Source organism: Crocodylus porosus, unplaced genomic scaffold (genome assembly GCF_001723895.1).
Source record: "Crocodylus porosus isolate Cpor-Errol unplaced genomic scaffold, CroPor_comp1, whole genome shotgun sequence".
NCBI classification, from domain to species: Eukaryota; Metazoa; Chordata; order Crocodylia; family Crocodylidae; genus Crocodylus; species Crocodylus porosus.
Window position 1 is genome coordinate 53,759,461 of NW_017728949.1, and position 17,503 is coordinate 53,776,963.

Below are 17,503 nucleotides of genomic sequence, written 5' to 3' on the forward strand. Positions count from 1 at the left end.
TGTAGTCAGGACAACACTTCTCGCTTGGTGCCCAGCTCCCATAGCATTAGACAACTCATTGTTCTATCTGTGAGTGCTCACCTGCAAATCCGTCCCTCTGAAAATGATGAGCTCCAATAGTCTGATCACCTTGGTCCCATCTCACCATGTCCTAAGCCCCCCAGCCCTCCTTCAACCTCCCTACTGGCTGATGGGATGAATTTCAGGTTGTCTGTCCCCTCAGGCAACGCAATCCCCATCCTGTCTAGCAGTATTGCACTATGCGCCTCATGCCAGGATACTGTTGGTGCTTGCAGGAGTATTCAGGGAGGCTGCACCAGTTTGAAGACACCTGAATCTATTTGAATAGTGTGAGATATCCACTCTATGGCTATTCTGGTGAATTAAATACCACTGCTGTACTCTACCCTTCATTGGGTAGTCGGTATCGGGGAGCAGAGTCAGGTTTTCCAAGGAGATGCCTCTGGTGCTTGGAAGCAGAGAATAAGGTCTATTAATAGTGTGTCCTCTAATTCCAGGTACAGTAGTACTGTTCTTGCATAACTCTGCAAGAGCTGCATTTTATTTGATGTTTCTACCCATTCAAGGGAAAACTAAATTCAGAGAGTCCCCTTGCAACTGATTCAGGCAGATGCATGTTGTTGAAGCAAATTGTGGAGTTGTAGAAACGCTTCCTAGCACAACTCTAAATAGCAGCTAATCATCACCCTACCAATATTGTGTTTGTCTGTAACTGTTCTTCCTATTTTGGTAGGCAGCGCTAGCTTCCCTAGGAGTTCTCTGGGCTTGGAGCCAAGTAGATACCCAGCAAGTACAAATCAAATCAGAGTGATTATTTGTGTAACAAAAAAGCAAAGGTTGAAGAAAAAACAGTGCCCAAAGCATATTGCAGTTCTATACAGACAACAGCCAGTCACAAGATGTTTAAATATTTTCAGATACAAAATACATTGGGCTTCTAGACAGAGACAATTTATAACCATTCACTGGCACAAAAAAAAAAAACAACAGCATCCATAGCATCACGTGGTTTTTTAATAGAGTCAAGCAAGAGGATAAAAGCAAACATCTTTCAAAGCCAGAATCATCAGTAATCTCCATCCAGGCCAGCAAGGATAGGAGAAAGGACAGGCAGTCAAATCAGCAGAGATACAGTACCTTTACACTGAAAACTACATCCGAGCAGGAGCAGTCAGATACGCATCCCACCACTGGGATTACAGGAGTGCCCCTGCAATTAGACAACGGCACATGGGAAAAAACACACGTAAACTTGTACGCACAGCAGGGAGTGAAAGGAGGCAAAGAGTTGTGCTTTTTCTATTATATCACATGATTAAGCTTATTGATATTTTGCAGCATTAAGCAAGTTATTTTGGGGTAGGGAGAATACTATCCAGAGTTTTGGTTTTAAAAAGACAGGAATAAAGCTATTCAAATAGCACCAGAATTACTCAGATCCTGAGCCTGCTCACACTGAGTGATGAAGCACCAATTCATGACAACAGGAGAGAAAGCAGGCCTAGTATTGGTAGAGAAATAGAAGATACATGATTGTTCATATGAAGATGACCTATAGAAATGATTCCAGTACACCCAGCAGTGCAGCTGCTATACCTGGGGGTTGAATTTTGACTCTTTCAAGAGTTATGTGGCAGTAAGAGGTGCAGATTTGGCTGTGCTTGCTCTGCTCCAGCAGGCTGCTTGCAATGTTCGTGGTGAAACCAACAGCAAAGCGGAAACTGGACGTTTTACAAAGCTGTATTCTGTAAATAGTGTCTATCATCCAAGTTCTCTGGGGAGCTAAAGGGCCCTTTATGCCACAGACCCAGCACTTGCTCAGTTCCTTTAAGCATCTATGTTTCGGTATTAACAGTGGCCGAACTCCTCCCTTTCTTCTCAACAAAGATCCTCACTTATCCTCCTTCCCTTCCCACCACACTTACCGCAAACTATATGCATCAGATCCAAGGTAAATGAGGCAATGATATTCCTCTATTTGCAAAGAAGCTGGCAGCAACCCGCAAGGCAGAAAAGCGCATGTGTGTGGTAGTGGCGAGTGGCGTGCCTTTGGATGCTTCCTCCCACTTCATCAAATTTAAGCTCTTCCTCCACCCCGGCCACACGGGCCCCTGCCATTTCCAAACGCAGGATGTTTGAGCAGTTCAGAACCTTGGATTGGTTCACAGGCAGCCAAAGGTGAAGCCCCTCACAACCTGTGTTTCCTACTGAAGGAGGAGGAGGAGGAGGAGGAGAGGGGGCCTCAGGTCAGGTCCCTAAGAGATGGACTGCAAAAGAACAGCTTTGCAGAAAGCTCTACATTTGCTTGATGGATCCTCAGTGCTATGAGTCTTCTGTTTTCTTTGCCACTTACAGCAATTTATCTGCTATCAGCTCAAACTGTTATTCCCCCTGCCAAGAGATGATTCACTGCCTTTCAGCACCTGGTGAAAATAAGACTGGGGCATTAGGCAATGCTCAAGCAGCCAGACTTGCGTTTCTATTCAGTAACCTCTAGCAAGTTGTTTGTTTGCTGTGTAGTAGTTTCCCCATCTATGAGCGTGTCTACACGAGATGCTTAATGCCCATTGGACTATTTCTACTGTGCATGAGCACAGCTGACAAAAACCATGCTAATGTGCAGTAGATTAGTTCAATGAGCATTAAGTGTCACACAAAAAGTGTTTATCTGCACTAATGCACAGTAGTTTTAGTGCAATGGGCAATAAGAGTTACCTAAAAAGCATTCATCTGCGCTAATGCACAGTAGCACCAATTTACAGCGCATTAAGTTAGCACCTGTTATTACAGGTATTAAACTTAATATGCCATAATTATGGTGCATGAAAGAACGTGCAGACACATCCTATGAAACAGGAATATTTCTACCACTTGTGAGCGGTGATGCAAGGATTCAGCAAATAAGGATCCCAAGTGTTTTGAGAGCCTTGGCCAAAAGGCTAAAGCCAAACAGCAACATACTGGAAGGAGTTGTGCTTCTTCAGATGGTCTTTAGTTCAGAGTTTCTTGCCCTGTTGAGAAGGCAAAAGTACTTCACATTTGTGAGGCATTCATTCCATAGCAGAACTTTCCACCAAGATTTAAAAACAAAGCAAACCAGCAACACAGACATCTAAAGCTTACCTTCCCAAATGCTTAGCGGCTTTCTTGGTATCAGGTAAAGCCAGGGCAATGCTGTACCTTTCCATGACAGCTGAGCAAGCTCTGAATGAACTAACCTGGGAATCAGGAGCTACATTACCATGGCACTCTGCCCAAGCTAGTTCCATCATCTATCTCTACATGGCACCATGCGGACAAACCCCGATGTGCATCCTGAACAGTTTAGACAACGGTGACTTTTTATACAGGAAGCCCAAGGAGTCATCTGCATTTTTCCTTACTCCCCTCACCCCGTAAGACACAAGCTCAAGTCAAAATCCCATTGTTCGTTACAACTACAAAGGTTGCCTTTAACAGCTTCAGGAGTAAAAAGCTACTTAGTCTGAAGGGAGAAGTGGCAAAGACGTTTTCTCAGAGAAAGCTGTTCATGAAGTCTTAGGAGTTCTGCCTGAGGAAAGCCTTTCATCTCCTTGCCCCAAGGATTTTGTCATCTCTTTCTCTGGCAAAGATCTGGCTTTGCTGTGTGCCTAGCAGCCAATGGGCTGCCTTTTGTTCACTCCTCTGCACACCAGACTCTGGACAAATGTAAGGCTAGAGTGAGCACTGAGCTGTCAGTTCAGCTGTATCCCAAACAAGATGCTTCCTTCAATCTATCCACCCCATCACCAGTGCTAACCAGCAAATTGCAGGTGAAGGAGACAGTCCAAGCATGTGTGCGCGCATGCACACACACACACACACACACACACAAAGTTTTTAAATAAGCCAGGTTCCTACATTGGGAAAATCCCAGGTCCCAGCTTAATCTACTGTATTAGTACCATGCTTTTGGCAGCCTGAACACTGGAACAGATAATTTACCCTGCAGCACAGGGGGAGAGGCAAAGCGCATGTGCCCAGAAAGGCCATAACGTCAAATGGACTGCACTCTGGATGACTCACCGGTCCACATGCATGTGACTGATAGGCCCTTCCTGGTTAGGAACCGGGCACTGAGAAGGATGCTTGCTGTGCTGCACCCTTTGATGTGCATAATTTGGGGATGATGAAGCACTGGACTCTTTACTCCAGGATGCTTTACTCACCTTTACTCACAAAGTTCACAGGTGCAGAGAGCTGGAAAAACGAATCAGTTTTCAGGCACCTTGAAATTCAACCCAACACACTCCATCAAACCTCCTCCTGCCTGCTCATGTTGGCTTCCCAGTCCAAAACCTGACAGTCAGAGAGGACTTCCTGTGTCAGCATTCTTGAGTTCTTTCAGGATGTGATGAAAACCTCAGTCTCAGTTTCAGAGTCCACTCCATGCCAAGAAGGATCCCCACAGAAGGAAAAACCATTATGACACTGAAACGTAAGGATATGTGGTAGAATTAAATGATGGCTGAAATCCATCACTGTTGACTATAATTAACTCTATGGAGCCAGGAAATCAGGAGGGAGTTCCTGAGCTAAGACACTAATGCATTTTGCACAGCACTGAAAGACACAGACTCAGGACTACCCAGTCCCTAGGGGGAGATTCACCGTCTGATAAGGGCAGCAAGACCACTCTCCTGCATCGTACCATTATAGCAAGACTTGCTCTCCCCAGGCGCTGTCAACTGTGCAACTGGAAATACCAGTATATGTGCCCACACGACCCATATGCTACATTCCCAAGTGTAAGCTGCTGATCTTTGCTCAGGCAAGCAGCTTCTTTCTGAGGTTGCAATAGGAGGATTAAGTAAGAGGGAAACTTCTGGCACAGCGTGGACTTCTGCTTACATCCCAAACAGACGGCAGCTTTGTTATGTTTGCCTGAACTACTGAAATACTTTTCCCAGAGTATCTGTGTCTAAGAAAACTTCTGTGAAGTCACACACTTTGCAATTTAGCCCCTAGATCATATGAGCACAGTCCTTGCAGACTTCAGCAGGAGTTGGGCACCAGCCCTGACCCAAGTTCAGACTTCTTTAGCTAGGTCTATGTTCACCTGGACGTTTCATCCTACAAGTTAAAAAATAGTATTTTGTAAAGCTGGGAATTTTTGGCACACTTCAGCCACATACATCCAAGTTCCCACTCCTATCCAACAGACCTGGAACTTCTCCCAGCTACGCAAAGCTAAAACCTAACACTAAACAAATCAGCAGCCTTAGGGCATCACCATGCACATTCATCTCACAACAAATGCCATTCTCATCCAGCGCATGGGTGCTCTGTGCACATGTAAGACACCCACCCTCCCCACCCATCACCCAAATACTATCCTTTAAGTGTTTGCTAAAATATAACCAGTCAGTGTAGTTATTTGCCTAGGGGATCAGTTGAACAACCGAGTCAGAGAGTCAGCTAAGACCAAAGGCTCAGACTGCTGAGGTCTCAACACCCTGTGCAGAGCCCTTGCCAGAGAGGCTACCTGAGATATTGTCAGAATCTAGTAGCTCAACTATGCTGTATGGGGAGCAGTCTTCAAGGCCCAGTTTGCTACACAGCCAGCCACAAAACCCTTTCTCCATATCTCTCACAGCATGCCACCAGTCCCCAAAGGACCAGGCAACCTGTGTCACCGCTGTGTACAGGCCTAGGGAAAATGATACAGCCATGATAATAATTGGGTAGAAGATGATCAGAAAGGGGCAGAAGGTGATCTTGTGCCAGAAGGTCCTCTCTTCATTGTATACCAGGAAGATGTTGTACCAAGTGATGGTCCCATAGTAAAATGAAATCACAAAGGACACTACAAAGATGACAGGAAGGCAGACGATGCTCCAAAGGAGGACATGGGGACCTCTGTCCACCGCAACATCGCAAGTCTTTTTCCCCTCAGGGGTTTCATCTTTGGGAGGTTCCTTCGACTTAGCCAGTTCCTGTAGCTCTTTGTCTGTGAGCGTGACATGGATGTCCACCATTTGGCCCTTCTTCTTCCCCCTTGTGATGGTTCCAGTTAAGGTGACGTATCGGCTGTCTAAGGGCATGCTCCAGACACCTACAATTACAGAGATGTTGCATCATTATTCTATCTAATCTTATCTTTATGCAAGGCACATCACAAAAATCCCCAAGGACATTGTACAGAACTAGATAACACAGGTTAAGGAATTAAAACAATACTAGGTTTTTAAAAAATGGGAAAGAAAACTGTGCAATGCAGGCAAGAAATCACAGGAGGGAAATGGAGGGAAAGTCAGTGGGGTGACAATATAGAGAGGTGCTGTTCTGATTGACAGAAACTCCAGGGAAGACTCAGGCACCTGTACTTGTGAGGATGTAGAGGGAAGGCAGGGGACAGCGGCTAGTGGACCAGAGGAAGGTAAGGGAAAGAGAGAGTGGAAAGAGTCAGAGGTGGTCTAAGATGGTGTATGTTACACTTTCTTCTGATCCCCTCCATATACTTGTTACACTCACTGTCTTATATGCTGTCGACCAAATTCAGAGACTGAGCAGGTTAAGTCTAAGGAGTTGGTCTCTAAACAGAACTGTTCCTGCATAACTCTAACTGTGGAATAGATATGCAAAGGGGTTTTTGCTAAACAGGAATAGATGCGCTTCCAAAATCTCTGTCCTTCCCTTCACTTAAAATGCTACAAGCAAGAGCCAGGGCCCTTCTTTTTCTGCTGATCCATACATCTTATTTTTCATCGGCTCTGTGACCCCCAAAAAGCAGCCTCCAGCTGCAGGCCCTGGCCATACATACCATCTGCTATGGGATTTCCTAAGAACTTGGAGCCCTCCTCTGAACTCCTCTCGCCTCCTTCTTCATCTGCCTGCTCTTCTTCCACTTTATTTTCATTCTCTGAGCGATAAACTATTATGGACTCTGGGCGGGGCTCCTTCTTTTTCTTTTTCCTTCTGTCCATGGTGGCCTCTCCATCAAAGGTGACTGCGGTAGCCACGGCTCTCCTCAGGGAGCCTCGGTGAGGGCTGTGTGTTCCACCCTTCTCTCTTTGCACCGCTTCCTCCATCTCGCTGCTGCTTTGAAGCGTCTCGCTGGGCATCTTTTAATAAGGGTTTACTACCTATCAGCTCCTGAAATTATGAGCCACGGATCAGGCAGCAATCAGGGATGCTCTGCTTCATGAAGTCATCTTAGTCACAGCATCCAACAGATGCAACGTATCCTGTACCTACAGTGAGAGGAGACAGGCACACAAAACAGTGTCCCATTTATTCAATGTATAAAAAGTCTGCAAATGCTTTCCTTGAAAGAGACACTTCTACCCAAACTGAAAGCACAATTGCCTACGTATGATTAAAAAAGGTTTAAAAGAAATCCATCTTACTGATCTTAAATTTAATTACACTAACGTATATTTTAGAATATGAACCAGACCTACATTCATGTGCCAGCTTTAAAATGAGACATCGGAGTTGGCAGAATGGGAATGGCTGTAAAAATTTAATATGAACAAACATGGCTTGTCAGGAGATCTTAGCATTCCTCTGCAATGCTAGGAACAAACAATACGTAGCAGTCTGGGCACGGGAGTCCACGGGAACCAAAAAGTGAAACTGACAAATCAAATGAAATTGACTAGCCTAGGGACACGTCTTGATTAGAGACAACCGCGACAGTGAAACTTCACAGCAACGCTGGAGCCAGTTTCTTTCATTTACTTCAGACAATGCTGATATTTATCATCGGAGGCTGGGCAAATGCAAACAGCCCCTGAACAACATAATAAGTGATGAAAAGTAAAACCGATTCTAAAAAAAAATCTCTCCACTCTAGCAATATGCACCACTATTAGTAATAACCATAGGATTTTTTTTCCTTTAAAGTACAGACTAAAATCAAAAGGACTATACTGAAAATAAAAAATCCCAAAGAAATATTTTGGTTATGTGAAAAAAAAATCGTAACTGCTCTAAATCACATCAAACTCAGGGTCTGATTTTCTTTTCCTTATGCAAAAGTACCACTGATATCAAAAGTGACAGTAATGAGAGGCTTGCCTGAGTGAAGTGTGTAGGAATAGACCAGCATAGGCTGCATCCAGGCGGATAATCCATGTGTCCATCCTACATCCACAGGATGAATGTGATTCTCAGACTAGACATGATACAGGAAATGAAAACTGATCATGCCAACACTCTCTCACAGTTACTTTAACAAGGATTAAAACACACTGCCTATGTGTTAGCAGCTCTGCAGCTCTAGGTTGATCATTTAAATGCTTAAAAGACCATGTATAATTAAGAATTAAAGTCCTGGATAGTATCTGAAGAATTTCTTCAACAGAAAATTATAAGACATTTGTCTCGTATGACTTTCAGTCCACTCCATGCTACGGAAAATTCTTTTATTTGAATCAATGCTGGAAAAAAAAAATGGACATGTTTAGATTCAGCTGTCTGGTCTCAAATGCTTCCTCAATGAAAGCAGAAACCTTTGAAATAAACCAGCACAATATCATACACCTGGATCCACCAACAGCCCCAAACAGTAGATCCAGCTTCCCAGTGTCACTTCAACAGGGTGTTCATTTTGATCATTTACCATGGTTCAAAAAGCAAAATGGTTTCCTCCTTCACTGCTGATCAAAGCAGTCAAGAAAGAAGGAAAATTAATCAAGGATATCTCAGTCTGGCATCTCAACAGGGTGGCTTGGTTTGTGGCTAGTGTTTAGAATAGTTATTGGAATCATTTTTTTTTTTTTTTTTTTTTTATTCTCTTCTACCCCTAAATAGAAGGAAAGATAATAAAAGGCTGCCGCCCCATACACCTCCCTAGGGGAAGCCTGTGGATGTCCCATATCAAGGCATTAAAAATTCAATGCAGCTCAGAAAAGAGAAGCAATTCCTTCCTAGGGACAGTGCCTCTTTGCATTGTCAAGTGTCTGAATTACATGCAGGACTAGTATGTTTGGAGTTAGTGCACAGATAACTAACAGTCCACGTACTTAAGAGTAATGGGCTACCCACAAATTAAACAAAAAAAATTGCATGTACCACAGCACCCCTAGGAAAATCTGATGCTTACGTATCAGCTCTCCTTCCTTTTAGCTCAACACCAAATTATCCATCAACTACAAAGAGAACAAGAGGCTCCTAACATATAAACTTGGGCAGTACTCTAGAGACCTGGTCTCTATCAATAGGAACTTGATTAAATCTTTGGAGGGCAAGTGCCATGCAGAAAACTCACTCCAATTGCTGCTGTTCTTCAGAAGCTTGCCCAGCACACACACATGCTCTAAAGCTTTAATATTCCAAATGTATATAATGTGGTGCACACGAAAGACGGCGCAGAAATAGCAGCTCATTCAACTTAATACCCCTGTGAGATATGGTAGAAAATATTCTCTTTCTAGATAAAAGGAAACATTCACCTAGGACCTCTTGAGCTCAGATGCCATAATGGTGGGCAATTGTCTATAATCTGGGACCAACAGACAGAAGGGATTAGACCCTGAGCACTCCCAATTCTAACCCAACCTTCAGTTTGCACAGCTTCAAAGAAGAGATAGATAAGTTTTGCTACCACTGAACAGCAGCCCACACCAAACCTGCTGTAAAATGCAGAAATAACTCTAAAGCCAGAGAGATGCATTTTGTCACTGCATGGTGAAACCTATGTTGCTGTACCGCACATCGAACCATAGGGCAGTAAAGGGCAAGAGTAAGCACAGCTTGTGGTTTTTTGGCAGTCTAACAGGAGGGTCTGGGTCATGGCTGATTTATTTTTGGACTGGTTCCCCAACTGTTTCATCTGAGAGGTAGAAAAATACTTAGACCCCAAAAGCCTGCCCGTCAAAGTGCTACTCATCTTGGACAATGCACCAGGCCACCCACAAAGTCTGCAATTTGCCCACCCAGATGTGGAAGTGGTTTTCCTACTGCCAAACACAACTTCCCTCATTCAGCCTCTCAACCAGGCATGATTGCTCCTTTCAAAGCTTATTACACCAGGTGCACCTTTGGTCAAATTCGTAATGTGTTCGAAGGTGATCAAACACCTGATGTTAAGAAGTACTGGAAGGACTACAACATCACTAACTGCATCACTAACATAAAGGAGTCAATCGATGAAATAAAGCCATCAGCCATCAACGCCTGTTGGAGGGAGATGTGGAAGAAGCAGTCAACGATTTCACTGGTCTCCCATCTGTCGGTGAGGAGATCAAAAGGATTGTGAGAATGGCCCATGACTTTGGAGGGGCAGGTTTTGAGGATATGGAGGAATTGGAGGTTGGAGAACTGATTGAGTTGCACACCGAGGAACTGACTGATGAGGACATAGCAGAACTCATGACAAACAGTGAAGATGATGAAAATGAAGAAACAGAGAGACCTGATTTCATATTAGGAACACTGGCCGAGCTCTTCAGATACAACAAACAACTCACTGACAAAATGTTTGAATATGATCCCTCTATGGAACGGAGTCTGAAGGTTAAGAGGGAAATTGAAGCTGCAATGATGCCTTACCGAGAAATGTATAAAGACTTACAGAAAAAGGCTGAACAGCTTCCCATCACAATGTTCCTTTGCAAACCCTCCCCTGTCAACCCCCTCAAGTCCTTCGGCCACCACCGCTGCTGATTACGAGACAGACAGCGAGGAGTGAGGGATCGAATTCAAGAAATATTAGGGAGATTAGTGATCAGATGATTAGTGATCAGCTAAGGGTTTTATTACTTTTGAGTTAGAGTAGAGTTGGAATAAAATGCTAGTTAGCAGAATTATTGTCTCCAGCCTATTTATCCTAGCCAATTATTGGTACAGTGCAGTATTCATGGGAATCTCAAGAATGTATCCCCTGCGAATGGCAAGGGTCTCCTAAATTTTTTAAGTTTCTCCAGCTGTGACCTAGGTTAAATCTGCCTAAATGCTGAAGCAAAAGAGACAAGGCAGTCACCTCATCTGGGAAGATTAAAGAAACTTGGGCATTATAATGTACGGTCAGCTGAACCTAAGGGCGTGCTACATGTTCAATTTAAGGGTCCATACAAACCAGCCACAAAGATACAGTATATTATATACAGAATGTCTTTGTGGTTGTTTTGCCATTTTATGGTATCATTAATTGGCTGAATGTGTGCCATTTATGGTGTGATTAACACATTTATTTGCACTATAAATGTGCAAATCTGACAGGGGCTCTAATGCCATTCTCAGACATATCAACAGGAGAATGTCAAGTAGGAGTAGGGAAGTTATATTATTCCTGTATTTAGCATTGCAAAAAGTTCTGGTATCCATACTTCAAGAAGGATGCTGTTCAGTTGGAAAGGAGTCAAATAGCCATACAAATGATGAAAAGATGGGATAGTATGCCTTAGAGCTAGAACTCCAGGATTTCAAATTACCTTGATTGTCAAAAAGAAAGTATCAAGTGTTTGCTCACCCACAGTAATCACCTACGCGGGGAACAGAAATCTAATAATAAAGGTCTCTTTAATCTGGCAGATAAAATTATAACAAGATCTGATGGTTAGAAACTGAAGCTAGACAAATCCAAATTAGAAGGAAGGCACCGGTTTTTTTTAGGAGTTCAGATAATTAATTACTGGAACATCTCACCAAAGGTTGTGGCTGATTTTTCATCAGTAGAAGTGTTTAAATCAAGACTGGGCATCTCTCTAACAGAAATGACCTAATTCCACTGAAACTCCTGGACCTGAAGCAGGCATTGATGCAGGGAAGCCCTACGGTCTGGGTAATGCTAGTGGTCAGAAAATGATCACAACAATCCTTTCTGCTTTAATAACCTATGGTTACCGCTGTCATCCTCATACTGAGAGGCTGCTACCACTGCGGTCAACAGCCACAGGTGGTCTCCCCATCACAGATCCAGTCCACGTCCTGTCAACACCTACCAGGCAGCAGCGGCCCCTCTCTCACCTCCGTAAGACCCATCACGCACTATATGGGCGCTGCTCTCCAGAAGGAAGTTCTCCTACGGCGCAGGCTCCACTTCAGCCCTGAACTCCCAAGTCGAGGAGCAGCTCACAAGCACTGGTGAATCTGACAGGTTCAAACCCAAGCCGGCTACTCCTCCCTGGGAATGCCGCGGGGTTTTGGTCTCAGCACAACAAGCAATTTCTACTCATTTAAAAAAAAAAAAGGACCCATAGGGCATGAACACAAACTGTTATCACAAAAGCACGCACCTCATTTTTCTCTGAAGGTTTCGGTGGGGGGTGGTTTTCAGCACTCCGATTCCTGCCAAGGTGGCCCCTGGAAGGGATGAGCTTTGGCAGCTCTGCTTCAAGTAACAATTTACAGCATCAGCCCCTTCAGTCACCCACCGAGACATCTCAAAGCGTAGGTGGAGCATGACAATTTTCACGTCCGTTATCAATGCTGACGGCTTTCCACATGGGAGCCTGGGGGCAGGCAGGAATCTAATAACTCCCAGCAGGGTGGGGTGAGGAGGAGAGGAACAGGCAGGGCTTCAGAGATAGCGGGGGAGGGAGCAGTTTATTAGCCAAGCGACTTGTTATTAATCTCCATGTGACAGCAGCCAGAAGCCTGCAGCGGCTCCGCAGTGGGACCGCGCGGCTGGGGGACTTCGAGCAGCACAGATTTCTCTGCTGCTGTGCAGCCAGTGGCTGCTGATCAGGCTCCCTGTGACGGCTTTAGCTGCATGGTGTGAAACGCAGCATCTCGGGGCTGGCTCCCGCACCACTTAAGTCACTGGAAGTTTTCCTGTCAGCTTGAAGGGCTTGACTTCAGTTTTAGAGAAAAAAAAGAAAAGAAACTCTTCTACCCGAGAGAGAGGCCAGAGTCCAGGGGGCTAAAGCCCTGCTGTGTTAGAAATTTGTCCCGTTTGGCCACAGCCTTTTTGTGATTTGTTCAGACAGAACAGAGGTGGGGAAGCAAGGTGAACAATGGACACTAATAGCATCAGTCTTCCAGTGTCATTGTTTTATGGTGCTGTACATAACAGCTGCACGCACCACTAGGAGCCTGCTGGGACCACTCGCTAGGCTGAATGCATCTCACATGTGCTGAAGTAGCTCTCAGAGATGCAAGCACAACAGGGACCCGCTGTCCTAGACACGACATTAACATATAGCGTATGCCCTGAATGATTCACAGCTCTACCTTAGACAACAGGCAACAAGCAAATGTGCCAGACACAGAGGAAGAAGGTAACAGCACGATTGCATCTGCCAGCTCTGACAATACTATGACAATGCTCCAAGTCGCTGATGCTTTTACTATCTTTCTAACACGAGAGAGATTTAGCAGTGCCAAGGGCCATCTGCAATTGGCAGTGCCCCGGGGCACCACAGCAGAGGTGGATTCTGCGTTTGTGCCACGGGTTGAACCAGATGACCCGTGAGGCCTCTTTCAGTCACAGGTTCCTATAGCCGTACATGGGATGACAAGGAGCAGAGGACAGTGGTCTAACCAGCCTGATGGAGGAACTGGGGATGCTCAGGGCATGGACACACATAACACTTGGAGCAGTTTAAGCAAGGTTTAAACCTGAACCAGACAGACATATAATCCTGTTAACTGGTTTAAATCTCCCTGAAACGTTTCAGAAGTGTAATTGGAAAATCAGGTACTGTTTGAACTGGTTCACCATGAACTAGTTCTGTTACAGGTTGATACTAAGTGTTCGAAGACACAGGTCTGCTTGGTCCTCCAGGCATCCCACACTGCATTGCTCTTCACCTCCACCCTCCTACTGCTGCAACTGGCCAAGTGGGCTTGTAGCCAGGACGCTAACACCACTCTTTTCCCTTTTGTTGGCATTTTTTAGCAAAGAGCTCTATGGCACTACTTGTTCAGTAAAGCTTTCTAAGAACCAGCCATATATATCCTCACTCCCTACCTGACTGTGTCCCCTTATCACGTTCCCCCTCCCCCAGCCCCTGGGAACCCAACAGCATGGGTCAAAGCACTGCCCCCACTCAAGTCAAGCAAGCACACTACAGACTTTGGTCATTTGAGGCTCCTGGAGATGACTGAACTCATGTTTAGGAGAGAAGGGAAACCAGAAAAGTGACAGTGCCCCCAGACCTCCAAAGCATGGGGTCAAACACTCCTCCCCACTGTTATCCCCTAGCGTCGGAAACACAGCACTTGACACCCAATTGCAAACCATTCCCAAACAGTGACACCTGGGATGGGCTCAACAGTTATGTGTGTCCACACACAGAGACACAGCGATTACGCACTGGCTCGAGGCTACACAGCGAAGCAGGGACAGTGCCAGGGCTGGGCTCAGGACATCCTGGCTCTCAGCCCACTAAATTAGGCTTCTCTCTCTCCCCCTTTTCAGGATAGACCCAAATGCTTGCTCCTAACAGTCCGCAAGCCAGATTTCCGCCAAAAGTTTTCAGAAGGAGCTTTCCAAAGTATCATCGAGCTGTTTCTGGATGACATTTTCAAAGGAGTGTTTTTACACAGGTCCAGTGAGGGCACTCTGCAGACTATCTGTGTTACAAATCGGTTCTTTTTTCAGCTCCGCTATTCTATAGCTTCCCAAACGCCACGGGATAATGCTGCTGTGCAGAGGAGCATCATTAAGGTCTGGCAAGCAGCACACACTAGCTATAACAATCCAAATGAAACGCCTCATTCAGTTTCCTTGTGTAACTTCCCCTTATACAGATTCGCCAAACACTGCTCCCCTACCTCTCCTTATAGCAAAGCTAATACAGACTGCCCGCGTCTACACGAGATGCTGACTGCACAGTCATTACTACGCAGTCATTTAGTACTTGTACAAATGACTGCGCAGTAACTGGAGTTACTGCACATAAGCATCGCGAAATGGCTTTTAGGTGATGCTGACTACGCAGTAGTTTGTCACTACTACGCAGTAGCACTGCATCACGCTTCCTGCCACGCAACACTACTGCACAGTGGTAACGAGCCACTGGGCAGTCAGCGTCTCATGTAGATGCGGCCACTGAACTGTATTCCTCTCCCAGTCTCCATGTTTTGTCCAGACTGATAGGAGCGGGTGGAAGAGGACACTTTCAGAGAGAGAACTCCAGGCTTCCCAATGCATCCCCAGAGAGGAGACTGGGTTTCTTCCGTGTATTATATTGCACCAGAAGTTTCAATGAATGACATGTGTACATGAGTCTCTGGAGACGTGAAGCTTTGATACTAGAATAATGTTGGCGGTGGAAGAGAATAAAGTATGAGATTTTCAAGGCAACCCAAGGATGTCAAGACATTTTGCATTCCCTTTAATAAATATGCCTAAACTCTCTACGCTGCTGTGAAAAAAATCTCAAAACTGGAATTTGCGTTTCATCTAGAAACAAAGTGAGGACACTTTTTCTTCCCCCTATTCCACCTCCCCCATACACTTTCTTGTCCATTTTCCTACAATAAGCAGGCTCAGGGGCTTTTGTATTTAACTCAGCAAACAGTGGTTGCTAATTAACAAGTCTGTGTGTGTGGGTGGGGAAGTGGGGGTTGCTTGCTTCCCCAGAGGCAACATTAAGTGCTGGATTATGCAAAAGCACTGCAACAATTTTTTCTCCAAGGCAACATCAGGTTTATGGGTGAAGCACCTCCTAAATGGTCCATGCATCTATACATGCACGTGTGCGAGCAGATGGCCTAATGCTGCCTGATTCATATAGCAATGACGGCTTTGGTGGAAGGCTTCTGTTAACACAACCAGAGTATCTGTCACTACCTGTAGCCACTGAGGAAGGTCTGGAAAAAATGAGGGGTGAAAGTGTAGTAATTAGATGGAAAAGCTAAAAAGACCTACAGTCCCTTATCTCAAGAAGGCCCAACAGGGTTATGGAGAACCCGTGCCCAGATAACATGAGGGTAGAAGACATCAACCAGTCCGACACTTATAAAAGCAGGAGTGTTGCGTGGTCCATTTGCAACTGCCATCAACCCAGGCACCAAAGGTAGTGGTAGACTGCTTGAATAATATCTATATAGAGGTAAATTTTAAGAGTCCCTACCCAGGCAATGTATTCACAGACTTAAATTCAGCTTGGCTGAGTAAACATTGAGAAAGAGCATCAGAGCCTGCCCCAGCAGGAACTGGACAACCAAACTGTAAGTGGACAGGACCGAACTTTCCACAGGGAGCAACTGGGGGGGGCATCCAACAAACAAACAGTCTCCAAGGTACTGAGATAATCTCTTATGGAGGGACTGGATGGCTCAGGCCACAGGCTACACAGGGATCAATAGCCCTGTTACCCTCCCCCCCACAAGGGACTGAGGAGCAAGGGGGCTTTTAAGGCTCAAACTTGTACCCAGAGAAGAAAATCTTCAGAGTAACCAGCAAGAAGAGGAGTACAGAGACAGGAGCCACAAGGGTGCAGGGGGTACTTAGGAGCAAACTGCCCTGCAACAGGCAGCAGACAGCACCCAAGCAAAGCAGTCAGTTGAAGCTCATAGAGCAACCAGACAAACAGCAGCTGAACTGGTGGAGAACAAGCTGGCTGACTGAGTAGAAACCCCTGTGCCTGTTTAAAAGGACTGGAGAGAGGTGGCATCAAAGCAGCAGAAAAGCCCAGTGCAAGGGCTGGAGGAGGTAGTCCAGCCCTACCGTTGTAGGGAAAGGAGCTCCTGGGGAAGTGGAGCTGTAGGAAACAGACCCATAGGTACCCTAGAGAGCTGGAAGGAGATGGCTAAGAGGGGAATATGGTTGGCTGTGGATAGTGACCCAGAGTAGGGCTTGAGTTTTAGTTGGAAGGGGCCTGCTTGTGTTATGGTTTCTGTCTTTGACCGGAGGACTAGGAGTGCCTATAAGGAGGAGTTGGAGGCCATGGCAGTGGCAGGAGGTGGGAAGAGAATTCTTTTGGGAAGCTGCTCTGTGCTTTGAGTCCTGCAAAGGATGGAGATGTGGGGGAGCAGCCCTACAAAGGCCAGGGGCTAGATGAGCTGAGATCAAGACAGGGTTGGAGGCCCAGTGGCTGAAACCAGAAAAATACCCATGAAGCATAGCTATGGCTATGGAAGAAGCTGGACGTCACAATTACAGCCTGTAAGGCACAATTAGGACCAAAAAGCCATGTTTAGGGCCAGAGGAACTAGGGAGTGGAGCCCCAAGAGACTGCCAGAGGGGTCGGCGCCCCGAGAGACCGTGAGGACGGGGAAGGCACCAAAGGAGTTACTCTAGCCTCTACACGCAGCCCCCCAAGTTCATCGCTTACACATCAAAAGCATCACAGGCAAGAGATGGGAAGTTAAGGAGGCTGACAGCAGGCAGGGCTGATGACCAGGGGGTGTCCTACCCTGGGGTTGGACCCCTGAGCCTGTTGCAACCTTGAAGGGTGCGTCTTCACTGCAGCTAGCCTGGACAACTGTCAACTACAGCTGACCTGTTTAAATTCGCTGATGATACCAAAATTTGGGGTGAGGTGAGCACGCTAGTAGGGAGGGAAAGACTGCAGCAAGATCTGGATAGGTTACAGAGCACGGAGGCAGAAAGGGATCTTGGAGTCAT

The 17,503-nt window shown here is 45.7% G+C and overlaps 2 protein-coding genes across 3 annotated transcripts in view; one reads left to right on the forward strand and one right to left on the reverse strand.

Moving 5' to 3' along the window:
• Positions 1 to 3,134: 3,134 nt before the first annotated feature.
• Positions 3,135 to 13,003, reverse strand: TMEM169 (transmembrane protein 169). 2 transcript variants are annotated; one of them, XM_019553748.1, is made up of 4 exons: positions 12,222 to 13,003; positions 6,803 to 7,232; positions 5,525 to 6,094; positions 3,135 to 4,470 (listed from the first exon to the last, which is right to left on the reverse strand). In XM_019553748.1, exons 2-4 carry the CDS (start codon positions 7,101 to 7,103, stop codon positions 4,463 to 4,465), a joined length of 879 nt encoding a protein of 292 aa, XP_019409293.1. In that variant the 5' UTR covers positions 7,104 to 7,232; positions 12,222 to 13,003; the 3' UTR covers positions 3,135 to 4,462. The 2 variants fall into 2 exon arrangements, with proteins under 2 accessions (XP_019409293.1, XP_019409292.1); XM_019553747.1 differs by having other exon boundaries at positions 3,135 to 6,094.
• Positions 10,246 to 17,503, forward strand: part of PECR (peroxisomal trans-2-enoyl-CoA reductase) — a 43,434-nt gene continuing 36,176 nt past the window's right edge. The window contains exon 1 of the mRNA XM_019553561.1: positions 10,246 to 10,544. Coding sequence (XP_019409106.1) covers positions 10,246 to 10,544 — 299 coding nt within the window. The remainder of the gene's footprint in view (positions 10,545 to 17,503) is intronic.

Coding starts and splice junctions, on each gene's coding strand:
- TMEM169 (XM_019553747.1), bottom strand. CDS start 7,103: ATGCCCAGCGAGACGCTTCAAAGCAGCAGCGAGATGGAGGAAGCGGTG. Junction 6,095..6,802: donor AGGAAATCCCATAGCAGATG/GTATGTATGGCC, acceptor CTGTAATTGTAG/GTGTCTGGAGCATGCCCTTA.